General features: G+C 38.5%; 1 protein-coding gene across 3 annotated transcripts; it reads left to right on the top strand.

Annotated features, from left to right (window-relative positions):
- The first annotated feature begins 12 nt into the window (after positions 1-12).
- On the top strand, positions 13-26212 carry LOC129120108 (zinc finger BED domain-containing protein 4). 3 transcript variants are annotated; one of them, XM_077179061.1, is made up of 3 exons: positions 13-403; positions 6987-7063; positions 20935-26212. In XM_077179061.1, exon 3 carries the CDS (start codon positions 21334-21336, stop codon positions 24850-24852), a length of 3519 nt encoding a protein of 1172 aa, XP_077035176.1. In that variant the 5' UTR covers positions 13-403; positions 6987-7063; positions 20935-21333; the 3' UTR covers positions 24853-26212. The 3 variants fall into 3 exon arrangements, with proteins under 3 accessions (XP_077035176.1, XP_077035178.1, XP_077035177.1); XM_077179062.1 differs by lacking the exon at positions 13-403 and adding an exon at positions 2384-2480; XM_077179063.1 differs by lacking the exon at positions 6987-7063.
- The last annotated feature ends 563 nt before the right edge of the window (positions 26213-26775 follow it).

The following is a 26775-nucleotide window of genomic DNA, read 5'->3' as shown; positions in this document are numbered from 1 at the left end:
GCCACCGCCCTCAGCCGCCCCAGGAACGAAGCGGAGTGCAGCGACCAGTGGCCGCACCCTCGCGGAGAAGGCCGGTGTCGGGCCCCGACCCGCCTGGGGCACCGCCGGGACGCGGATGCGAGGGGACCCGGCGCCCCCAGACCACAGCGCCCCGGTGCCGCCATTTTGCGGCCTGGCGCGCTGACATGTCGCGCGCAGTGCGTGGCACCGCCCCCCGCGCCTGCGCCCCGCGCCCGCGGCGGCCGAGCCGGGGCAGCTGCTCAGCGCCGCGGCGGCGGCGGAGACAAAGCGCCGGGTAATGAATGGGACGGGCCCGCCCGGCCCTTCCTCTTAACTCCTTCGGGCCCGGCCGGGCGGCGGCAGCGGCGACCTCCGGTTTCCCCCGCGGTGGCCGCCCGGGGAGGTGAGTGGCACTGTTCCGGCACCGGGAGGGCGCTGGGCTGGGCGGTACGGCTCTCTGGTCCCGCACCCCCCCTCCCCCTCCCGTGCCCGCCACCGCCGCGTTTGGCCTCGGCGGCCTCGGTGCCTTGCGCCGCTCGGGACCTACGTCCCGGGCCCGGCGGCGCCTTGTCCCTCCCGGCAACGCCCGCGGGACAGCGCCGCTAGGCCGGGGAGGGGGCGTGTGGCGGCGGGGTAGTGTAGGAAGCCGGGAACCAGGCCCGCGGTGCCGGCTCTATTGTCTGCGGGGCCCCGCAGGGGGCCCGGACGGCCCGGTGAACGAAGGTCGCTGGTGCCGAGGGGTTCGGTGTTGTCCCGGGCCGCCCGGCAGACCCCGCCGCCCCCCGCCCGAGGAGGAGTGCCCGCCGGGTACGCCTCGAGTCCCCCCGGGGTGTGCGCGGCGCGGGCCGGGCCGGGCCGGGGCGGCGGGACCCGCCGGGGCTGAGCGCCCGCGCCCACCTGGCGGGGCCGCAGGAGCCGGGCCCGCGGAGGGAGCGGTGACCATGTGGCCGCTGCCATCCCGACCCAAGATGGCCCAGGCAGCCCTGGCGTGGAGAACCCGTCCCCCTCCTCAGGGTGCGAGCCCGGGACCGGGGACCGCCTCGGGTACGGGCTCCCGAGAGGGGTGCCGGGACCGGAAAGCCCGGGAATTCCTAAAAAGCCTTTCCCCCCCGAGAAACAGGACACGAGGTGGACAGGCGCCCGCCAGCGGCTTCGGCCGTGGTGTGAGCACCCCGTCTCTGCGTGTGTGTGTGCGGTGAAGTTCCAGCCATCCCTCCTGGGCAGAGTCGCTCAAGAATGGTGTCTCGGAAAAGTGCAGAATTTAGCTTTCATGTAGTGCTGCTCTCGTTTTCTGCTTGAGGCGTGGTAGTTTTTGCTTAAAAATGTTTTTTGTAGAGTCTAGATCTACACTTAGACAGCTGCTGACGTTAGAGAGCTTGTGTTAGAATGCTTACTGGAGTTCTCAGGGTGTCCGATGAACTTAAAGTTGTCTGCTGCATATACAGCCTACTAAAAGTATAAAAACATATATTATTGTAGTGAGAGGTTGACGAGTCTTTTGCATTAATGGTGATTCTATTTATCATTGCTAAGTTTAGTAGAGCTAGGCTTTGCAGTGTAGAGACCTTTCTCTGTAGTGCTTATGTGTTAGAAGCAGTCCTGTTTTGGGGGGGGGGGGTGTCCTTAGAAAATTTCAGTAATTTAGCATGAGCTGTCATGCTACACCTATAATACTAAGCAAATAAAGTATTTCAAGCCCCCATAATATGAATGTACTTTCCTTACATGTTGTTGTCTTTATGGCCTACTATACATGTGCATCTGTGTTGCTTTTCAAGAGCATGAGCACAGCACTTTTTTTCTAAAGGTTACTTCCACTAATGCAGTGTTTCACTTTAAGAGCAGGCACGCACCCTTGAGAGGACATTACTGGGGGGAGTGAAGTCTGGAAGACTTTATCAACTATCCCTAAAATACTATGCAGCTACTAGGAAGCCTGTGTTTGTGCAAATACTGGGCAAGGGCATTCTCGTTATTATTCACTATGGAGACTGGTTTTGCAGAGGAAAAAAATTTGTTCAAAACAAAATAAATTCTTTTGTGTACTTTAAGGAATTTGGGTTTTGTCCACTAGGTATAAGACCAACAGGCAAGGTGCTGACAGTTTTTGAACAGTTGGAAGTGTGTCTGCTTTGGTACTTTATGTTGCTAGTATATTGCAGCTCTAACAGATGTTGAGGAATTTATTCCATAGGAGTTCTCCAGAGCAGTCAAATGTAAGAATTGATTGAGAATAAGTCAAATGAAGTATCTAAACTAAGCATCTCGGATAAAAGTTTTCTAAACATTTGTACTGTTACATAACAATAACTCTTTTACTTCTTGTGGTGTAACACCCTTCATCCTTGTGACTACTCTGCCTTCTTGGAAGCTCCTGGTGAGCTGTGACCAAACCAGCTGAGTGGTGAAGTGTCCCTTGACTGTACCAGTTGGGCTGCAAGGCACTCCCTGATCATACCAGGAGCTCTGGCCTGATGAAGGTGGGAAACAAAGGATAAGCCTCTTGTAATTACCTCTTGTAGCCTTGGTAAACCATTTACCTGGTTGTAGCCTGAGTGGAACGGTACCATTGTTAGTGCACTTTGGGGAGAAAAGCTTACTAGTCACTGACTTGATTTATGGTCGGGAAGGAAGGTTACTGATGGCCAAAGTCAGTCATCTTCTGACCCTATAAACTGCAATCCTAAGTGGTAGGATTGTAAGTACCACAAATCCTAAGTTTGTGGTACTCAAGGACTGTCAGCCCCTGTCCCTCCATCTCCATGTTCCTCAAGATGCAACCATTGCCTGTTGGGAAATGCAAAGGAATTTGACATATTGTAGTGAATTCAAAAGGAATTTTTCATATTAGCCTTTACATACATAGAAATAGGTGTATACATCATTTATCTGTGTGTATGTGACTTGATTGTGGTACAAATGTTAATATTTTGAATCCATAGTTAAGTCATTGTTATAGTTGTTGTGAAAACTATCAAACTGCTTTGTAATTGTCAAAGTACTCAAGTATTAAGTGCTGCTAAATCCTTCTGCACCCTTATCTTTCCACCCCATATCCTTTGCAGTCTTACTGCTTTTGCACTCACAGCTTCTGTGTAAATCATTCCAAATTGCTTCTTATTTGATCTTCCTTTGCATACTCTAGTCTGTGCAGTAATTAGTAGAGTGAGCCTTGCCACTGAACTCTGTAAAGTTGCATTTTCACATATCCATATTAAACTCTGCTTTTGCCAGTACCTTTGACAGTGTTTCTTTAAGCAGCCAAACCACTCATTCATGATGTCTATATAAGGCAAAATTTTAACAGGTACAGCATCCTCCTCATTGATAATGTGAGAGGCAAAGTATAGAACAGCAGAAGGCTGTTCTATAGGTGATGAGCTTAGAGTAATGTTTGCTGTCTTTCTGTTACCTTGTCTGCAGCCTCTCTATCTGCTGCTTCCCCTTACTATGGCTTATTTTATACTGAGACAGTAAATGTCCAGAGCAAGAATCTGTGTTTGCAGAACAGCCAGTGTCACAGGTGGTTAGAGGAGAGGGGGTCTTCTTTAATAAGTATTAACACATCACTAAGACTTTTAACAGGGCCTTGGAAAATACAGGAGGGCAACGGAATTTTATATGTTTATTTAAAACTGTCCATCCACTAAAGTAGAATATCCTATCAAATACTTTCAAAAACTGGGTATTACAGAAGTAGGTAGCCTTTGAGCCTGCTGGATCTTTCTGTCTTCTTCTACCTTTTTCTTGGAATTTGTTCTCTTTTAGTTTTTAGACTCCTAAATATGTTAACTGCTGAGAGATTTTTTTTTTTCCTCTGAGTAAGTTTGAGTTAAAGAATGTACCTGTTGTATTTCCCAGCAGCTTGCTGCATTTTATTACCATTCACAGTGAAGAATATTTACAAGGGGGGGTTTGTAAATCCTGGTTTTTTGCAGCTTGCTTTTAACTTTAAAATAGTTTAATCTTCAAAGGGAGCATGTTTTGCTATGTGGTTGCCCCTGTAATGAACACTTAAAATAATCAGCCATATGTAAATAATAATGATGATACATGTGTATTGGCTTAGTTTTATATAGAAAAGAATATTATAGATAGTTTAGTGGGGAATTTTGTACGGTATGGAGCAGAGTGTTTAACTCATTGTGACTGACATTTTTTCTGAAGCAGGGACGATCTTTGTATTTTAGTAGTATCAACATAAGTTAATGTAATTTACATCGTGCTCCCTGTTGTAGTGTATACTTTCAAAACAGACTTCACAAAGAAAGAGTTCCTATATGGCAGATGTGCCTTGTTTTCTGCACTTCCTTGACTATTTTATTTTGTATTTGTTATTGGCATCCTCAGTACTGGTCAATTTACAACTATGGAATTGTTTCATTTCAGCCAATTAGTGAAAAATTTATATGTGGCCTAATGGTAGCTTTATATGTGGCCTAACAGTAGCTTTCAAATGAAATCTAGAGTTTAAAGCTCTCAGGTCAAGAAGTAAGAAAAACTAAAGCTTTTATCATAATTTTTTGTGCTTTTTGTGTGTTTGTTTGGTTTGGTTTCAGGGGTTTTTTTTTTTTGTTTCTTTGTTTGTTTGTTTGCTGAAGCAAAGGAATTCTGTCCCAAATTAGTGTGATATATAGTTTAATCATGGTAGTATTGGTTTAGGTTTGGGGTTGTGGTTTGGTTGTTTGGTTTTTTTTTTTTGTGATGAGATAGAACTCAATATGATTGGCTGTTGAAGCAGCAACAGGGAAATAGCTTGGTTTTTAAGGCCCTTCTTTTCATTCCAGTATGATGATTCAGGATACATGGTGATTTTTTTTTATATTGAACGACATATTGGAAGGTGAAGTATGAGTATTTTCTATAGTGTAAGACTGGTTTTCAGTGGATGTTGACATAAGAAGTATTATTATATTACTATAATCTTTATGTAAACTCACAACCTGTGTGCTCTCTTTAGCAATGACTGCGCAGCTGCGTCCTTTCCATCTCTCAGCTCTTTCCCTTCCCCCTTTGTTGTTTAAAGACATGTAGGGTTGGACAATCCCTCTCTGAAGGTTTAGAAGGTTACTAGTTTTTTGTTACAGCTGTGTGAAAGGTTGTTGGATTTTTCTTTTTTTTATTTCTTTACACTGTCTTCTAGTTTGCATTCACTGGTGTCCTACAGATACGTTTTTCCTGTGATGTGTTAAAGTAATTTTTGCAGTGACTGTTCAGAATTTCTGTGTATTTAATATAAAAGCCAGTTCTGGGGTGTACTCATTAGCTTGAAAATCAAGGCTGAAAATAGGATTTTTAACAGTTAAACATTTTACCAACACTTTTTTGCAATTATTTGCAAAATACCTGGGACAAGATATTTAATAATGTATTTCTCTCATGTGACAATGATCAAAGAATTTGTGCCTGTTTTACTCCAAATAGGTTAAGTGGCTTTTCAGTAGTTATTCTGCTTACCTGTTGCTATAATTCTATATGCTGAATCACTGTCTGCCTCTAAATAAAGTAATCTGTGATCCAGAAAAAATTACTTTTTCTTTGTTATTTTTCTCACAAAAATAAGCAATCAAGAAAACCCAAACATTAATTTGAATTGAACAAAATGTTTGGCTGGGATTGAAACTATAGTCATCTTTAACAAATTAGAGAGGCGGAAAATAGAAGAGTTGAGGGGTTCTGGTATTTTTTAAAGACATCAGGGAGCATGAAGATGCATATTTGTATTTTATTTTGCCTGTAGTCTGATGGCTCTGGCACTTGCAAGGAATGTGGGAGAGCCAGGTTCATTTCCCTGCTTTGCCTGAGGAGCTTAATCCACATCTGAGGAGAGTTCCCTAACTGCTCCACTGAGCACTGTGCCTCTGGTGGGTCTGTGCCTCCTTGGCTGACACCTTTCCCTCTGCATACATTATTTAAATGTTGCTGTAATAGGGATAGCTACAGTATCTCAGCAGTCAAATTAGCTAGCAGCACAGCTCTGGAGGTGTTCAGTTGCTTAAGAGGCACTATAGGAGTGGTTTTAAGTAAAAAATGCCACTAAGAGAAGTGACACCTAGTTCATTTCATAAGGCACACTAAGCCAGTCATCAGGACTGTTTGCCCTCTGAGAGGTGATCTCCTTCCTGAAGAAAAAAAACCCCTAAGTGTGGGTGTATATATATGCATGTGTGTGTGTATTTATGTAGTGTTAAACATCTCAGTCTGGTTAAGAAGAGTAATCACTGTAATATAAGAGAGAATGCTTGTAGATTGTGGATTTTCTAAGGTGGCAAAATGTTTTCTTGTTTTGTTGGGTTGGGTTTTTTTCAGTGTACTGGGTCCTCTGCACTATGGCACTCATGTCTGTATATTGATGAGATCAGTGGGACTGAAGTTGCAAAACTCAGAAAAGGTGTCCTGCAATAGACTGCTTTGGTCTGTTTAGTTGCTAAGTCAAAATACATGATCTGGTATGCTCCACTTGCAATCGCTCCTTTCTCATAGGTGGGGAATGATAATCTTGTGTTGATTCTGTGCTATTGCATGTTGATTAATACACGTGGTTGGTGCAGTGTATAAGCAATATGTTTAGCTTAGGAAGAGAAGGTGCAACAAGGTGAATCCTGTAGTGCATGGAAAGGTGTCAGCAAGCTCCTTTGAAATCTTGCATGTAATGTAGACTCTGTTTCATTCAGCATAAGCATAAAAAATGGAGTAGTGCTAAAATAAATCAAAAATTTTGCTTTTAAATTTTGTCTTAGCAATCATCTGAGGAGTTTTTATTATGTTTTTAATTTTTATTTTGCTTTGGAGCTCTAGAAGTGATAATGTCTCATTTTTCATGATAGCTGTGAGGGCTAGAGATTTGAAAAAAGCTGAGAGTCATGTAAGTGCAGCTCCTGGAGCTGTCACCTAAAGAGAAATTTGAAACATCCCATGAGTCGCCACTGTGACAGTTAATGTGTTTAAAAAAACAATAAAAGTAATTACTTTCTTCTTTTCCTTAGATACAATCATCTCATTAAGTTTGAGTAGCAAGTATTTAACCTCAAATGAAGCCGCCTGCCTGCAGTGGAACAGATGTGTAAGTTTGTTTGTTTTTCTCAATAAACTAGTGAGCAGCTTGTTTGTTTTCGGTCTTGTATCATTATTTTTATTAATTTGAAGGAAGACAATGGAAAAAGGGAATGAATAATTGTATGCCTGTGCAGTGACTTGTATGGAGCTTAATAATTTAGCAGGAGGTTTGTATGAGTGCCTGAGCCTTAAGCATTAAGTTTGGAAGCCTGGATATCTTTAGAGTGGTACAGAAATAGTAACTATTTTATGATTTATGGGGCACCTTTTACTCTGTGGTATCAGCTGGCATATATACATCCTTACCCTGAATTATACTGTTTAAAAAGGGGAGATAACTTAGATGCTGCATTCATACTGTACTCGAATTACCGGCGTCTTAATCGGATTTTATGTCTTCACTGAGCGAGTTAGTTTTAATATTTTCTTCTAGGGATTTCATCTGAAAATATTAAAACATTATATATTCTGTTTGAGCTTTTGAATAAAGATTTTTTGGAAGCCTGAGATTCCTGAGTAAGATGCCATAGAGAAAAATTGTCCTTATGAAGATAAGCATTTATACGTGGAGTAACAATAAATGTTGTTCTTGTATAGTGTTTGAGAGCTTTGTATTAATTCGTTATCCCATCCTCTCTGTGCCCTGAATAAAATAGTTCAATTTTTAAACCATCTGTATTATTGGTTAACATGCATGCTAGCAAGAGATGGACAAAATGTTTAAGATGGAGAAAATGTTGAGCTTGGAAGTCTTATTGAGGTCACAGAATCAGAATAGGGGACCTCTAAAGACCACCTAGTCAAACCCCTTGCCATGAGGAAGTAAGGACATCTTCAACTAGACCATATCACTCAGAGCCCCATCCAACCTGGCCTTGAGTGTTGCCAGAGATGGGGCATCTACTGCATCTCTGGAAAACCTGTTCCAGTATTTAACCATCCTCATTGTAAAAAATCTGTTCCTTATATCTAGTTTAGCCTCTACCCTCTTTTCATTTAAAACCATACCCCTTTTCCTATCATTACAGACCCTACTAAAAAGTTTGTCCCCATCCTTCTTAGAAATTCCTCTTCCTGAACAGCTAGTCTAAAGTCTCACTGGAGCTTTCTCTTCTGAACAGCCCCAACTTTCACAGCCTTTCCCTGTAAGACTGGTCTCTGTAGGAAGAGAAAATTAAAAGTATGATTCAAATTCATTCCTTGAAGGAAACTTTTCTTAGGTGACACATACAGAAGAAGTGGGAGATTTTGTTACATACTGAATCTGCCTGTGGATTGTTCTTCATCAGTCCAAGCAAAAATGAGCTGCTAGTGCTTTCCAAACACAGAGGAGAGCTTAAGAGCAGGAGAGTAGTTGTTGTTTGTACCAGCCTCCCAGGTCACTTTTAGACCACTGTGAAGATATATGACAAAAGGGACAATGGTTTTTTTTCCAGAATATCCAAAAGTTCACTCTCCATATAGTTAATGCTGTATTCTAATATACACATCTCAAGGTCACTGAATGCTTTGCATGGTTTCATTATATGATGTCGAGCACTGTAGTATATTATACTTAAAGTGCCTTTCCATTGTGACTCTCAAGGTTAAATGCCTTCAATGAAAATAATCCACATTAGTACTACCTATCTAATGAAAATGAGTATCTGCTCTTTGTACCTTCAAGAACTATTTGTTGATTTATACTCCCATATAAAATAATTGTTGACTGCAAGCTTAGTGTTCTGATAGATCCTTTCTTAATCTGTGATTAAAGCAGCACTCTCTTGACAGTGGGTACCCTAAAAACAGATATTTATCTAGAGCTGCAGTCTCCTGAGAACAAAGACTCTCCAGATGTTACCTTTACTGTTAAAATTTTAAATTTTGGTAGGTCAGCAATGTTACCTTTCTAAGTCCTCTAGCATCCACTGTAAGAATTCGTCTTTCAGTGCATATGCTATACAGTAGTTTTTATGTGCAGTTTAGATCATTGAAGAAAATCTAGTTCCTGATTAAAGGGATCTAGTAGTGCTAGATGTGGCCTGAGAAGGTGGGAGAGAACAAAGCAGTGTGAACACTGCTGCCTGTTTGTCTCACACCAGACTACTGGCTTGCAGCTCACAACAACTTTTCTTAATATTAGAGTCGAGACTGCAAGTCCCAGTGCTAAAATGTGGCATAGCGCATGGCAATCATATAAACTTTGTGTTTTTTTACTCTGTGGTTCCCCTTATTTATTCTTCATCAAAGGTGGAAGCATGATAAGCATGATATGGGAGCGTATGTACAGATGGGAGGACAAAAAAAAACCAACTGAAAGACAAGAAAGTAAAACTCATTTCATGGGAGGTTGTCACTTGCTGTGACTTGCATTAATAGCTGCTGAAACGGTGGGAAGAGTGGGTCAGCTTTCAGGGAGTCAAACAGTGTGCAGATTGTGCTGTCAGCATCAACCTTGCTTTGGTACTGGGAAACAGGAGAAATTGAGGTTTTGTTCATTTCCTTTTTTAGTGATTTTGAGTTGTCTTTAGTGGCTTACTGTACTGTGGGGAGACCATAATCCATTTATGACAGGAAATACAATGATGCTCATAAAGAAGAGGAAGATTCCTCATACTTTTCTCTAAATGTTTTTATTTCCTTTTTCTATTCCTCAGAAAAGATTAGGTTTATTAAAATAATTATTAAAAATAATAGAAATAAAGTGAATGGAAACGGTTATCCATTTCTTTACCTTTTCTTGTACTAATAGTGTTGTGGATCCTGTCCTGAACAGGACAATTAGGTAGTTGTACTATGTAAAACTTATTTAAAAAACAAGTTGCATTACATTAATTAAAGCTCATGAACTGCACTGGTTAGAATAAGTACTACAAAAAGCTTTATTCTTAATTTAAGATTTCTTGTATTTTTTGCTCCTTGAGCAAAACCTTATTTGGTCAAATTAAGATCTGTCTATGGCAGTAGGATGGTCCTTCAATAAATCATTTCTTTTGGGAGAAGAAGCTATTAGAGCAATTTGTGTCCTTGGGGTGGAGAGTGTACTTCCTGCTAGTGCTCAGTGTGGGGCTGGTGGAAACAGTGTTGGCTTCCCTTAGCTTGGTTGTCTGAGTCTGTTAAGTCTTTGCAAAATCTCACCTTACCTTGAAGAAGACAAAGAGAATATATCCCTAAAAGAGGTTAAGAGGAGAATACCTCTTGTCATGGAGACTAGGAACAGGCTGGTTGACAAGTGAATACAGAGGTATGCACACTCATTTCTCCCTCCCTCTGCCCTGTTCCATGAATAGGAAGGTTGGTTTTGAGAGGAAGAGAGATCTGATAATTGTTTTTTTGAAACTGTGATTTCAGATGAAACTGTCAGATGCTACTGATGAAGGTACAGTTTACTTAGAAAATAGAGAATGACAAAAAATACTTGAAAGAGGCATAAGATGTTCTCCCCTATTGTGGGCATGTGCCTTATGCCTGCATGTGATATGGAAGCTTGGTTTTAAAAGTTACCTCTTGTTTTTTGTTACAGTTCTTGTAGTCATCGGCAGGGTGATGAAACTGAGTGTTTCTGAACTCTTAATTACCTTGGATAGTATTGTGAAAGTTGTTTTCTATTTTATTTAGTATATTTAGTAAAGAGATGATTTTTTCCTTACTTCAAAAAAAATCTAGACATGCTTCTTCAGTTAATTGCATGAGGAAGAAAGAAGGTACCCTCAGTTGCAAATGATTTTCCAAAGAAATTTTTCTTTTCCATATTGGGTGTCTTCTGACTTGAAATAAAGTTTTGTGACAAAAGAAAGATTAAGGTTAGGTTTAAAAAAATCCCTCTGAAATTCTGTTCATACTGTTCATACTATTCATACTACTACTGTTCATACTCTTGAAAATATGTTTTTGTGGTTTTGGGTACTATGAATTGCATTTTCTTTCTAACCTTCCTTTGAGTTCACAAGCATTTCAGGATACAAACGTTTTAATAGAAGCATAGTATTATGTCATGTTACACATATACAGATATTATTTATATAGATCATGGGAAACCTCTCAATAGCACTGTTGAAACTATGTGGGGGCATAGAACTAATTGACATCGATGTGAGCACAGAATTTGGTTGATTGGTAGCTTTGAAAAGTTTTTAAAACAGACATCTTCAGACTTTAGCATGAAAATAAATTCTGCTGTATGGTAGTATTAGCAGTTTATCAGTTCCGAATAGTTCCATTTTGTATATCAGAAAAATTATACTTGTAACAGGTTAATGTAAGATATTCTCAAAGGACTCAGTTTACATTCTATGAGGTCTTTTTCTACTTTCTACTTACATGGATGTTTTCAGCAAGAGTTCCAAGAAGACAGACTACCCAAAACATGGTGTGTCTCTCCTAACTGTTTTTTTTATGTTTTTCATCATCCGGCCTATTCAGCTTTCCTCTTCACAAGTGCCTCATTTCTTACTGTAATAATCCCTAAAGTGCTTGAAGTTTCACTCTTACTGGATTTAAAGATAGATATTTAACAAAAATAAAACCCACAAAAGTGTATGGTTTTTATTGTGTTGCAAGATAGGAAGATAGAGTAGTCAGTAGAAAAATCACTTGTCCTAATCCTGTCCCTTTTACTTGGTCAGCTGTGGGCTGTATGGGAGGAGAAAGAGAAGAGTCTATTGGGCTGGTCAGAGAATTGATCACTTGGAGAGGAGAGTTGTTAGAGGAGCTTTGCTTTGAATTTTCTGATGCTTTTCTGAAAGCAGACTGCTGTTCTCTAGCAATATAGAGTAAATCTTTAGTCTTTTGCCTTTCATTCTTTTCTGACTTACCTGTTGTTACTGCTGTTTTGGTTGTGTGCTTTTCCTGTTCTGTGATAATACTGATGCATCTTTCCTACTCTGTTCTTATTTCTATCTTCTCCATTTTACCCTTGTGCTGTGTTACTGCAACCTTCATTTGTCTCCTGTCAGCCCCAAATTGTACAGCATGTGATACTAAAAGCAGCTTTGATGTCCTGCTCTAAAAATGCTCTAAACCAAACAATACATGCTTCAGCTGTATAAAAAAATCTAATTTTTTTCTTAAGAAAACCAGCTTATTTTTTGTGACATTAAGATTTTCCCCATCATATCAGCATATGATATTTGCCAAAATTATAAAGGATAAAAATATCAAAACCAATGTAAAATTTGCTGTAACAACACTGAACTGATGTGTAAAACTTGGGAAAATACTGCTTAAAGTTTTAATGAAACTATTGCTTAAAACATCAGCATTTTAACAAATGAAAGATCTGACATTTGGTAGGTGTGAACAATAGCTCAGAAACATATCCTGCAAGTATTGCACGCCTGATAATGAGAAGTAACACTTCAACACTTGAGACAGTTTGGATCCTAGACAAATGTTGACATGATTTACTTAGTGTGATAGATCTGGTTTTTATGAGTAATTTCTTAGTAGAAGCTGGGACAAATTATTAGCATGTGTAGAACCTGGGTTTTTTTTTTGTCCTTCATTACAGTGTGCTGCAATGGGAAGTTAGTAAAGGACATGAGAAGGGATATAGCCCCATTTGAGATCTGATGGTATTTTTAGTGCACTAAGGAAAAAAAATAGCAACAATTAAAGGCTTATCAGGTGGTTGTAGGTGTGAATAGTGCTACTAATTCCAGTGATACATAATGTTATGTGTGGTGGTAATGCAACATTCTTCTTAGTTTTCTTACTAAAAGTTTGGAGTAATATTGTTTTGACCAGGGTTATTGTTTTGTTGTTGTAGCTTTACATTTTTATTTTACTTTTAAGATAAATGCTGCTCAAAACCGTGTGGAATGGGGATTTCTGTGCTATGGGCTTTAACATGTTTAAGAGTGTTACTTAAGTCCAGGTGGTGGAGGATGATGCTTCAAATAGATGTATGCTTAATACATGGCAGATAAGTGATGAAGATTGATTTCTGCAGAAATAAGGTTGAGCTTTGGCTCAGTACCCTGTATCAGACACCTGCTTTATTCTTACACATGGTGTGCAGTGAGCCTGCATCATTGAGTCTGATAAAACGTTTGAGCACTGAGCTACTTGACAAAACCCGGTGAGCTGAATGGGAGCTTCAAAGTTTGTTAGAGAAGCCCTCCTGTGGGGTCACAGGGTGCAGAAATGACCTCCATGCTTTCCAAACTCCTCCTCAGAGAGGAGCCGGGGTGTGGCTGGATCCGGTCTAGCCCCAGACTTTTCAATGGGTTTCGTCTAAAGGATCACAGAGGTGTAACTAAACCTTATACAACTTTGTTCTGCAGGATTAAGGATGGCAAACCATATATATTTATATAAATATATATGATGTATTATGATAATGATTAGATATAAATAATTTACAGAATTATTTACTACACAGTGCAGGAACTGTAACAATTATTATAATATAGTGCACTGTGAAGCAGCTGTATTGAAGCAGTTGTAACAAAGCTGGCAAAACAATTAAGTAGATTGATGTTACTCACCCATAACAGTGACCTTGGGCAGATCTCTTTAGCTCAGCCTCAAGGAGTAAGAGGAGTAACCTTGAGGGATGTTACCTGTTTAAGGGAGGAATCTCCATACATACACTCCAAGAAGGCTTATGTCAGAAAACCCTGCATTAAAAATTGGGACTGGGCTTTTATATTATAAAGTGACTGATGATGGTAAGATGTCAGGGCAGAAGTCTCCATCTGTGTCAGCTCAGCAGCTTTGGACAAGTTATCAGTAGTATCACTTGTTTGGTCGTTTATCCAGGAGCAGATCTACCACACCTTCATCTCACTATCAGGATGTTTAGCTTTGGGACTGATGAGTCAGGCTGGTCTCAGCGTTATTCAACACCAAAAGCAGCGTGATGCTCCCTTCTTCATTTACCACTTGTAGGTTTGCAAAAGGCATTGTTCAAGTTGGTTCACAGCATTCCAGGCTGAGCATCCTGCTACAGCACTAAACAGGGATACCAGAACTAAGTGTCAGCCCAATGTAAATAATATACATGCTAACTTCAGCATCCTTATTTCTATCACACTTTAATTAATATGAAATGTATAATATTGTATAATAGTAATGTACTATATTTTAAAAGCATTATCTCAATTCTTTTAAGAAGTTTTATGACTGAGGATATGCAAGTGTAAGAACTGAATAAAGAACTGGATCTTCTTTTTTTAAATAAATATTGCTTTAAAAATATATCTTCATTTCCACTTTGTCTCTGTTCCAAAGTATTTTTTTAAATTATGCTGATTTGGAAATCATATTGTTTGTCTTCAGTTTTACCATTATCATGAATTATTTTCAACCTTTTACACATTGGAGTATGAGCCAGTGTAGTTTTGTGCAGGCACAGCTGGCGTGCACACTGTGTTGCAGATGATTTAGGGTTTGAGATGGAGATACTGGTACAAAGCTGGAACTTTTAGTTTTGAATCTTTTCTGAGGTTTCAGGGACTACTTGAAAATTATTAGTAAACAGCATCCCATTGACTTCCATGTTTACAGCAACAAGAGAAGAAAACAGCTGTACAAATAAAAAGATCTTTCAAGAGTAAGAAGCTAAATATGAGGAGTTTGAGTTCATCCAGTGTTAGGTGTTTTCTGTGTGCTGATTTCATTTTCATTCAGCGCTGTCCATTTAACAATAATCAAATTACTAAAACTTTCACTTCTGAGCTGTTACCTTCTTGAAGTATTATTAATTTAGAGGTGGTGGGGAAAATAGAAAACATAGAGAAGAGTCCACTAAACCAGAAAAGTATAACTTGGCCCTAGAAGATCTGTTTTACTGCTTAAAATCATTTGTGTTCACCATAAAATTATTTGATGTTTTGCGGGGCAAGAGGCAAGAAAGAGGGGAATATTTAGATTTAGTGTCCATTTTTATCTTTTTAGTCTCTGCTTCAGCTAAATTCCTCCATTTGTAATTAGAGTTGAGTACTCAGAGTGTAATGGTGACTGTTACACACCTTGTTATACACCTTGTTATACTGTTATACACCTGTTTTTTTCTCTGCCTGCAATGACTGATTTAGGCCCCAGCTTACACCAAGCCCTGAGTTTTCCAGTAACATGAAGGGACATGAGTGATCTTTATACCTCAGCAAATCAGAGGTCTCTGTGTCGTGTCCTGACAAATAGCATGAGTGCACGGGGGAGCTCACAGAAGATTATTCATGTCAACAAGGAGCAGTTTACAATTATGGTGGTGTTCTTTCCACACTTCATTCCTTTGAGTCCAGATGGAGCATTTGGGGTTGTGGATGTGTGAGGTTGTTTTACAAGTTAGAGAGAAAACCCTTGTAAAACCACAACAGTTACTGTTTTTCATAAAACCTGCCTTACAGGTGACTTGAAAGTAATGCTTTTCTCTTCCAGCAGTTCTCTACAAATCATGCTTCCCATGAAGTCCAGAATGACTTGTGTCTTCTATTAAGCCTGGTTTTCTGTACTTTATTCAAGATTAAACTGTTGCATACCTCTAGTTCATGTTTGTACATCTGTGCCAATTCCTGTGAGCTTTTGTGAGACTTGAGACTAGGACCCACCTTGTTTCAGTGTGACTGACATACCAATTTTGCGTTTCTAATTCTGCATTTTTAGTGATCAGTATCTTGCAAATCTCTGTAGTTTCATACGGGTGAGCCAGTACTGATATTTTATCATAGGAAATTTCTGTAGATAAAATGCGCTGGTTTTAGTTTTCCTTCTTCAAGGCATTTATAACTTTGAGAAGCAGTAAGGTTCATCTGGACTATAAATTTATACGAATACATTCTGCTGATTTGTTTATGATTTTGGATGTGTATTCTCTAGATTCTTGAGGGGGGTTTTTTTGTGTGTGTGTTTCTGTTTTGTTTGATTGTTTTGCTTTAGCAAATATTCCTTTATGAGCAAAGTAACTGCCATTGAAGTTGAAGCAAATAATTTCTTAAAGTATGTATTTCTTATTGCTTGTATTTCTTGCTCTGAGGTATTTCTAATGATGCTTGTACATTTCCAAAAATAAATAAGATTAATGCTATTATAAAACTGACATCCATTTGTGCAAATTACTGTTAATGAGCTTTTATGTACATCTTATGCTCAAAATCTGTCACTACTTTTGATTTTTTTCAAACTAGTAAATGCTTTTACTTTCACTGTCTTCACATTTCACATCTTTTTTGAAAAAAAGTGTTCTTGCATTTTGCAAGTGTGTCTTTGTGTTTACATTACATGCTCTTCAATAATAATGTAAATTTTTTTTTTAACAATTTTTTCTAGACCATTATTTCCACCAAGATTCTGTGATACAATCAAGTTCATGATTATTGCCTGACTATTGAATCTAAAATGGTGTAAAGCTTACAGGCCACTCTCTGCTTTACAAAAAATAATCAGCTTATGGTTTGGTATTCTTGCATACTTTTCATACTTCTCCATGTGGTAATGTATATCTCTGCAATTCAAAAAGACACCAGTGTTTCACTTTTTGCTTCCTTCCTTCAGCAGTGATTTCTTCTGGTCATGGCAGTTTGCTGTGGCACTCAGGATCAGTCACATTCTCCAGACATTGCTTGTCAACCACTGCACGCTTTCAGTAATCCCATTTTGAATGGGAAATCCTGTAAAATGTTCTGTAGGCTTCTTACCACAGCAAATGACTGCTCAGGAGCTAATAGTCCAGTGTAGTGCATTTTTGTTCTTGAGTTCTGTTTATTTTCTTTGAAGATTGTTTTGTTGCAGGGTGTCTCTGTATCATTGTGGAGATTTGAAAAGCATAAATCACTTTGAGCTAAGTGCCAATAGCTTTTTGTACCTTTGAAAACATTTTCCTTCTTGAATATCCTGTTTGTTTAGCAGTAGTCCTTAATTTTGAGTAGCTTGGGTCCAAGGGTAAATAAGCCATGTAAACGTGGTCATAATCAAATTCATACTTCATTCTAGGTGACTATAAAATTGTAGAACATCCTTTTTTGTTTCTTATTAAAACAGACTGACTCTTGCATAGAGTTGGCATGGGAGGAGGAGATGAAAAGCATCCTTATGTTTCTGACCCTTAGTATTCTGGGGACTGTATTCTAAAGAAACTTTCAGTTGGACATGCAAGGGTGTTTAAAGGGAAGGAGCTTGACTTAATTTTATATGATGTAACATCATAACAGAATCAGAGGATGATGGGGGTTGAAAGGGACCTCTGGAGATAATCTACTCCAACTTCCCTGCTAAAGCAGGTTCAGCTGGAGCAGGCTGGACAAGATCTTTGTCCAGTCAGGCTTTGAATATCTCCATAGGAGCCTCCACAACCTCTCTGGGCAGCTGCTTCCAATGCTCTGTCACTGACAAAAGAAAAGTTTTTCATTATATTCAGATGGTCCCTCCTGTGTTTCAGGTTTGTTCTAGTTAGGTTTCCTCTAACGAGACTGCCCTGCTGATGGCAGCCCTCTGAGCTCTGCCATTTAGCCAGTTCTCAAAGCAACAAAAATAATTCTTGGATGTTTGAAAGAAATGGAAAAAAAATACATTCAAAATTTTCTAAGGGGCATTCAGCTTTGGGGATTTCCCAGGAAGTGATTGTCTCCTCTAATCTCAGCTATTTCTGCTCATTTCTAAAAGGCAGCAACAAGGTCGAGAAAAATAAATACTATGTAGCCAGAGACCTATAACAGCCATAGAGTGGACAAGATAGAAATAGTTTTTTCTTGTCTTACATTCAGTCATAAGCACACTAAAATAGTGTAACTGACCACCATCTGTAAGTGCTTTTTAACACTGCTAATAGCATAACTCTGTTAACAGCCTGCAGGCATTTTCACAGCTAAGCATAAATATAGAAATAACATGTAGCTGCAAAGGGAGACCTGGGTTTAATTGCACGAAGGAGGACAAAAACGATGTGAATCAACAATTCAAGCAGTAAAAACTGCAGTCAGAAACCAAGGATACAGAATAATCAGGAAAGATTTCTGGTGGACCAAGAACAATTTTTTGTCCTAATGAAATGAAGATAATAGAGTCAGGAGCAGATGAGATTGCTTCCCACATTTTTTGGTGGAGGAGAATATGACTGTTAAAAAGACACGGTGACAGCAAGGAGACATACAGAAGAAATCTACCACCGTGGTTCCTGCTTCAGAGTCCAAACAGCTCCCTCACCTCTTTACCTCAGCTTCAGTAACTAAGACTGTCAAGGACCACAGCCATCAGTATTTAACTACATGGCATCAGCTCAGTGGTATTGTGTACTCAAAGCTAATTTAGGATAAGGTGATTAGGGCCTAAGTGTTTGAATATGTAGTGATAATGGCTGATAATGATTAAGAACTTAACCACCGGCAATGTGTTGTTAATGAATGTCAATGTAGTTAAGCGTGGTTATAAAGTTTGCAGCTGGTGTTATTTATCAGGTTTTCAGATCTTCCCATCACAGCTACTTTAAGCTTCACCATGTTAAGCAGTAACTGCTTATCAGGACAGGGACACTTGAATCGGTTCTGCAGATTTTTCTGTTTAAAGCCTAGAATTGGTTTTGCATTGTTAAGAAATTACAGGAATCATAGGATAAGGATATGATTACCTGTTTTGAGTAAAGGAAATTGCACACAGCTTCATTAGAACCCAATGCCAGTGGATATATACATTTATTTTGTGTGAATCTAGCTAAGAATCTGTAATGTCCTTATTGTAACTTGCACTCCATGCATAATGTATGTTCTGTAAGCTCTGCATCAAGGCTCTTGTTTGTGAGCCTTTCTATTCTGTGATCTTAAGTCACAACATCTTATTATATTTCTTGCTTTTCGTGTTTGCAGTACAAGCTCCAAATTCACAGATTAGATCAAAGATGAAACAAAAATCCTCTTGAATTGATTGCTATTTTAAAAAGTTGACTGTGTTACACTTTCTCGTCCCAGATCCACATATGTCCCGTATCATCAGTATGTGTGTGATCAGTAATTTCTGTTTCATTCAATTTTATCTTGAGTCATGTAAATTTAGTCTGGCTGCCAGAATTGTTCTCTGATATGATTTCACAAGCCAAGGGAAAGTCCTGTGTAATGTAAATTTCTTGTAGAAATCTAAGGTTTTTCTTCAAGTCTTTTTCTTCATTATTCTTCATGCTCAACCCCCATATCTTTTAGTATCTGAAAAGAGGTGTTTTTTTTCCCCCCCGAGAATAAGAAAGAAAGGCACAAATACTAAAACTCACACAGAAAGAAAAGCAGAATTGCTCCCTACCTGTTAGCGAGTTCTGACTGCTCCATCTCCCTTTTCTTAAAATAGCTGCAGTAAGACCATTGCCCCTCCTTTTCCCTGCCCCTTTCCTTGCACTGGAAAAGAAAGGAAGTTATCACAATGATAGGCTTTCCATACATGAGAAATCCACAGAAAGTGAAAGTTTCTAATTTCTCTTGCAAACAAAACTCAGAGAAAAGTTAGTTAAAATAGGTTACAAAGCTAATATGACATTGATCTTGATACAGTGTGACAAACAGCCTTTTTTAATGTCTTTTGTGGCTGTGGCTAATTTTGCTATTGCTAAAATCAAAGAATATGCTGATTTGGAAGGGACCCATGAGGATTATCAAGTCCAACTCCTGGCCCTGCACAAGACACCCCAAGAATCACCCCAATTCTGCCTGTGTTTTAGCAACACATAAAAGTTGTGGAAAATGTTTAAAATAATTTAAATTTGTTTTGGCTTCAGCTGTGGAGAGAGAGTTCCATAAAATTTAGTTTGCAGAAATTGAAATGCATAGTGTAGCATCACCAATGTGATGGCCAGAAATGTTTGTTATCTCAAATGAAGGCATCAATAACTGCATTAATGACACAGAAGAATAAATGAGAAAGGGTTTGGCAAAACTTAAAATTCTAATATAGTTCAGTGGGAAAAAAAGTGACTGATAAATGCAGGCAGCTTCTTCATATTTGTGAGGGACTACTCGGTTCCAGTTTTTGAGGCTGCTGTTTCCCTTTTGTATACAACTTTATATGCAACTTCAAAAACCTACTCTTTGTACTGGAATGGGTAGTGAATAATCTTTACTCACAACTGAAATTGTGAAATTAGCTGTCTTGTTGTAAATGGGCTTTCTAGTGTAACCTTTGGGCATGTGAGGGACTGAGCTGGCAGTGCTGCACTAGGCACCAGCATATGCAGCTCTGTGTGTCTTTGCTCCTGACTGATGTTGCTACACTTTTGGAAGACCTCTCTGTATAGCATTTATACAGCTCCATTGTCCTAAATTAAACTTTTGAGTTTTTATTCAGAAAATTCTAAAAGTAGCTTGTTTCCATAGCATGTTATTGTTTGGCAGTGTTATGACATGAACACAAATGTGTGACTATGGTCGGAAGCAGAGTGATTAGTGTGACAATGCTGAACAACCTTACAGAAGTTACTTGTTTTCTTTTTAAAGACTGCTGTCAGTTATGGTGGGCTCACATGTACAAGACTGTGAAACAACATTTGGATTTAAGGACATATTTCTGTGCTAATGTAATTAAATGCCTGCTTGTGTTCATATCTATCAGTAGATATAGACACCTGTGCAGTATAGATATATGTGTGTATGTACTTTGGTATATATGTACTTGCAGTGGTTGAATGATGATATAGGATAGGCATAGGTATGTGTGGGCAAATATGAAAGTGATGCTGGGACTCTTTATCAAAGTTGAACCAAAGCTGCATATGTAGACACATATTTTCCCACAATAAATGTATTGAGTAAATGTTGGGCTTTTTCCTTTTTTTTTTTTTTAATAGTACATTGAATTGTTTTTATCTCAATAGAGAAAAAAACCGAAAACATGCAGAATACCTAGTGCTTGCTTTAGTTTCACTTTTACTGTAGTTCTTTAATGTGCGTTAGTCAACTTGGTCTTCTGATTTTTTTTTTTTAGATGGTGTAAAAGAATCTCCGTTTCCCAATCAAGATGAACAGAATGGCTTTCTTCAACAAGAAAACAGAACATCCATTTTTTAGGATTATATCTACAACATGAATCATTTAGCAGTAGCTGTCTTTGAGAACATTCATATATGACCTGAAATGTCCTGATCCTGGGAAAAAAAAATGGGATTCCATTAATTAAGTCTATAATTTTTAAATGCATTTTCATGACTAATTATATTTGCTTATGCACAACACGGAATTCATAAACCAGAGATTATTTTAACACATGAACACATTTTGTTTTACGTTCAGTATACAAGATACATAATTTTAATCAAATTTTAAATAATCTTTTAAATTATCTATATTTATTAATAAATGAAGTCTTGGCAAGAATTTATCATCCATGGACATGAGTAAAGCAGATTGCCCCGGAATGGATGATACTTTTGTATTGGGTAAAATCAATAACTTGAAAGTAGAGCAAGAAGACGACAGCATTAACTGTACTCTAGAAAGAACGGATATAAAGACAGAACAAGATGATTTCAAACATGCGGACAGCAGTGATGAACAGGAAGACAAAGAAAAGAACTTCATTACAAACAACTCTGGCAAATATTTGTCTACAGAAAATGAAGATGATTATGGATCTCTTTTTTCTCAATATAGTAATACGCTGTATGATGTAGCAATGGAAGCTGTGACACAAAGCCTCCTTTCGAGCAGAAACATAAGCTCCAGAAAAAAGTCACCTGCTTGGAACCATTTTTTTATATCTCCTAGAGATAGCACTAAAGCAATATGTATGTACTGTATGAAAGAATTTAGCAGGGGTAAAAATGAAAAGGACCTGAGTACAAGTTGTCTCATGAGACACGTGAGGAGAGCACATCCCACTGTACTAATTCAAGAAAATGGAACTATGCCAGGTATATCTTCCTTTTCTTCATCTACATTATTGCTGCCACCTCAGTCTGCAGATGTTGGAGATCTGAGTTCTATGTTATCCCCCATAAAACTGGTCAAGAAAATGGCTTCTAAAATACCATCTCCAGATCGAATAATTGAGGAATCTGTTTCTATTGTTTCTTCTGAAGAAATATCAGACCTCTCAGTCTCTGAAAAGTGCAGCAAAGAAGAAGTCATGGTTGGTTCATCTCCACAGCAAGCCAACAACCAATATGATGACACTGTTGAGAATGTAGCAGAAAAAACAGTTGTAATTCCAAAGAGTGCATCGGGTTCTAGAAGGAGATCCGCTGTCTGGAAACACTTCTATTTGTCACCTCTAGATAATTCTAAAGCTGTTTGCATCCATTGCATGAATGAATTCAGTAGAGGAAAAAATGGAAAAGACCTTGGAACGAGTTGTTTAATAAGACACATGTGGAGAGCCCATCGTTCCATTGTCCTGCAAGAGAATGGGGGTGGTACCAGCATACCACCTCTCTACACTGCACCTCCTACTCTCTTGCCTTCTTTACTACCATCAGACAGTGATCTGAATTCTATGTCATCCTCTCCTGGAAAACTAATGAAAGAACCAACTTCTGTTTCCTCTTCTCCAGACAGAATCTCCGAGGAGATCCATACTAATCTCACTTCTGGAGATACTCTAGTGGAAGACTCAATGCTGTCATCTTCTGATGATATAGGTGAAGTCTCCTTTGTTTCATCTCCTGAAAAACAGTGTGAGGGATTAGGTCCACTAATATTTGAACCTACTGCTGTGTTTCAGCAAAATAAAAGGATTATGAAAAGACTTAAGTCAGAAGTCTGGCACCACTTTTCACTCTCACCTGCAGACAGTTTAAAAGCAGTATGTAGATACTGCAGTTGTATGATAAGTCGTGGTAAGAAAGGAGATGTGGGCACAAGCTGCTTAATGAGACACCTATATAGACGCCATCCTGATGTAATTGGAAACCAAAAGAGCTTTCTCGATGTGAGTTTGGCAAATTCACCTTATGCCACTTTGGCTTCTGCAGAATGTTCATCCTCAAAGTTGACTGACTTGCCTACAATGGTTACACATGATAATCAAATTATATTTCCTGTTAATAGTAAGAAGACCTCAAAACTGTGGAATCACTTTTCAATTTGTTCTGCAGATTCAACAAAAGTAATATGTACACACTGTGGACGTATAATAAGCAGGGGGAAAAAGCCAACAAACCTAGGCACGAGTTGCCTTCTAAGACATTTGCAGCGGTTCCATAACAATGTATTGAAAACTGATGTCCCAGAGACAGTGTTATCCTCGTCTACGGATAATCACATGCCGCTCCGCACAGAATTACTAGGATCTTCAAATTTTGACGAAACCAATGACAAGTTTTGTGACTCTCATCCAGTTGCCAAAAAAATCACAAGTCTTGTAGCCGAAATGATTGCACTTGACCTTCAGCCATATTCTTTTGTAGACAACATTGGCTTTAACAGGCTGCTTGAATATTTGCAACCTCAGTATTCTTTACCATCTCCATCTTACTTTTCTAGGACAGCAATTCCAGATATGTATGATAACGTAAAACAAATAATTATTTCACATCTTAAAGAAGCTGAAAGTGGAGTGATCCATTTTACATCTGGAATATGGATGAGCAACCAAACACGAGAATATCTAACCCTGACCGCTCACTGGGTAACATTTGAGTCTTCATTTCGACCACAGTGTGAGGATTACCATTGTTCAGCACTATTAAATGTATCACAGATTGACTGCGACTACAATGGAATCAGTATTCAAAAGCAGCTAGAATACTGGTGGGAAACATGGATTACTTCCATTGGACTTCAGATTGGCATTACTGTTACTGATAATCAGAGTATAGAGAAAACTTTAAATGAAGGTGATCATTCAAGTGTACAATGTTTTAGTCACACTGTTAATGTAATTGTAAATGAGGCTATTAAAAGCCAGAGAATGGTTCAGAATTTGCTTAGTATTGCAAGGAAGATCTGTGAACGCGTCCATCGGTCAGCAAAAGCAAAAGAGAAATTAGCTGAGCTGCAAAAGGAGTATGAGTTGCCTCAGCATCAGCTAATACAAGATGTTCCATCCAAGTGGAATACATCATTTCATATGCTTGAACGCCTTATTGAACAGAAAAGAGCAATTGATGAAATGTCAATAGAGTGCAGCTTCCGGGAGCTAATAAGCTGTGATCAGTGGGAAGTCATGCAGTCAGTGTGTCACGCTCTCAAACCTTTTGAAGCTGCAAGTAGGGAGATGAGTACACACATGTCTACTCTAAGCCAAGTGATTCCAATGATTCATATACTTAACAGGAAAATAGAAATGCTTTTTGAGGAAACTATGGGCATAGATACTATGCTGAAATCTTTGAAAGAAGCTATGGTGAGCAGATTGTCCTCCACGCTTCATGATCCAAGGTACATTTTTGCTACACTTCTGGATCCCCGGTATAAAACATCATTATTTACAGAAGAGGAGGCTGAACAATATAAACAAGACTTAATCAGGGAGCTGGAAATAATGAGTTCTACCTCAGATGATGATAAACCTGTTTCCAATGGATGTGATATAGGTTCACCATCTACAAATTCTTATGGGGAAGATAATCTCTGGTCACTCATGGGTGACATGAAGAAAACAAAAGACCTGAAAGAGAGAGCAAAGTTACCAGAGGAAATGGTGCTTTCTTACTTGGAGGAAGAAGTGCTTGAGCATAACTGTGATCCTCTAACTTACTGGAACTTTAAAAAGTCATCTTGGCCAGTACTGTCAAAATTGGCTGTCAGGTTCTTGGGTTGTCCACCAAGCATTGTTCCTTCAGAGAGATTGTTCAATACATCCAATGAAAGCAACAACTTTAGTCAGTCAAGGTTAATGATTGAACACTTTGAAAAGCTTATCTTTTTGAAAGTGAATCTTCCTTTAATATACTTCCAGTATTGAAACTAATGAACAAACTGCTAGACTAAATTTATTGTTGCTCACTGGATATTAACTATCTATAACTTGGATTTTTAAATTGCTCCAGTAGGGGCCATGTATGACATCTAATCAGTGACTATAATTCCAAATTTTAGATTCATTTTTTTCAGCTTTCAATATGTCTACATGTGCCTTATTCATAGTACTTCAGGCCAGATATTGTATATATGTTTTTTAAAAGTTCACACTAGAGATAGCCTGTCTCGTCAAATTATACAAAATTATGTAGGTTTTAATCCATAATTGTAAATGAACTTTAAAAAGCTCAGTCATTTGTTTTAATAGAATGGCAAAAAAAAAGGAAAAAAAAAGATGTAAACAGTTCTATTCTGTAGTTTTTTATTCAATTATTATGTAAAAACCATAAACCAGGTACTGTATTTTAGTTGAACATTGCTTTAATTGCAAGAAAACAGGTTTTGTAGTTGTCAAAAGAAAGCTGTACGTGAAAGATGGGGTTCAAGCTGTCTTTTTATCATATGATGTTTTTAACTGCAATCCCTAAAGTACTTAAAGGATTAAGAAGAGTTATTGAGGAAGATGTGTTTACAGGAGACTGTTGACTTAATATCTGAAAATAAATCTTAAATTTAACATGAGATGGAACGTCACTTATACAGCAATCGGTAGTAAAACTTCCCATTCTGGGTTCTCCTGTTCAGGCTTTACATTTTAAGTGAATTACAGAAATATTCTGGATATTTATAAAAGGTCCTAAAGTTTGTGAATTAATGCTTGTTATTTAATGCTGTGTACAAAAAAAGGCAAGAAACTTACCAAGAAGACTCTAATGTCATTCTGAAGCCTATTCTAATCTTTAGTGCATCAAAACTATAAGGTCCCTGTTGTAAAAATTGAGCCCTTACTCCTAATGTAATTTCAATTGTGTAGAACAGCCTTTCTTAAAGCTCCTAGTACAGAAATAATCTGATCTTCTGGTTTTCAGTAATAGCCTTATGGATATGGTGCACTGCTTAGAACTTTATGTAGTAGGGTTGATTCCTGACTGTTGGTGTCCATCAGGCAAATGGGATATAAAGCCTTTAAAGCTTCAGATAAGTTGGAAAAAATAGCCAGCATTTTAATTTGAAAGGAACATTCTCCTTAGTTCTTCTCTAGAAAGACTTATCTTTTAATTTCAGTTTTCATTGAATACATTTTTGGGAAACAAGTCATCATTTGCCTATGACCTTTTAGAAAAGTTGTAGCTTTGTTAAGATACTCTACCTATGCCTAATCTAATTTTGCATTTACTATGTTTTAGTGTATTTATAAATGGTGAACTCAGTTTCTGAAATTAAACATTTTATTTGCAATTTTCCAGTGGTAGTCAACACTGCCTTTTATTTTCAGATGGATTTAAGACAACTCTTGACTAAAAATTAATTCAAACAATTGTAATCATAAATATACCACAGAACAAGCTATTTGAAAAGACAGGTTTTCCTTTTAGCTCTTATGACTTGAGCCTGGATTCTGCTTCTTTTCATTTTCCAAAAGCTGTTTTAACTTCAGGAAGATTGGTTGAATTACTTCCCAAGTGGCTCTGGTTTCCATGTGTCATTTCTCTAAACATTTCACAGTTTCAGGTATTTCAAGTGTTATTCCATCATGTTCTGTTTATATATATACAATTAAAGTAAATGACTACATAGTGCACTTGGGAAAGACTAATACTGCTTTTTTCCCTGCAGTATTTTAAAAGATAATGTTTACTTCTATCAACAGCCAGCATCTCTTTGTTCTTCTAGAGTTAAATGAGAACAGCACACATTTTTCCTGCAGTAATAAAACAATTTGGTCGAGTTTATATGTAGCTGGAAGTAGGTGAGTTTGAAGCAGCTTATTGGGAAACATGTTTAAATGGTTACTGGTTAATTATTA

The sequence above is a fragment of the Agelaius phoeniceus genome, chromosome 5 (assembly GCF_051311805.1).
Source record: "Agelaius phoeniceus isolate bAgePho1 chromosome 5, bAgePho1.hap1, whole genome shotgun sequence".
Taxonomy (NCBI): Eukaryota; Metazoa; Chordata; class Aves; order Passeriformes; family Icteridae; genus Agelaius; species Agelaius phoeniceus.
Note: the sequence above shows the minus strand (reverse complement) of the source record. Positions and strands in the feature narration are given on the sequence as shown.

Bases quoted from the DNA above. Each gene is read 5' to 3' on its own strand.
- LOC129120108 (XM_077179063.1), top strand. From the start codon at position 21,334: ATGGACATGAGTAAAGCAGATTGCCCCGGAATGGATGATACTTTTGTA.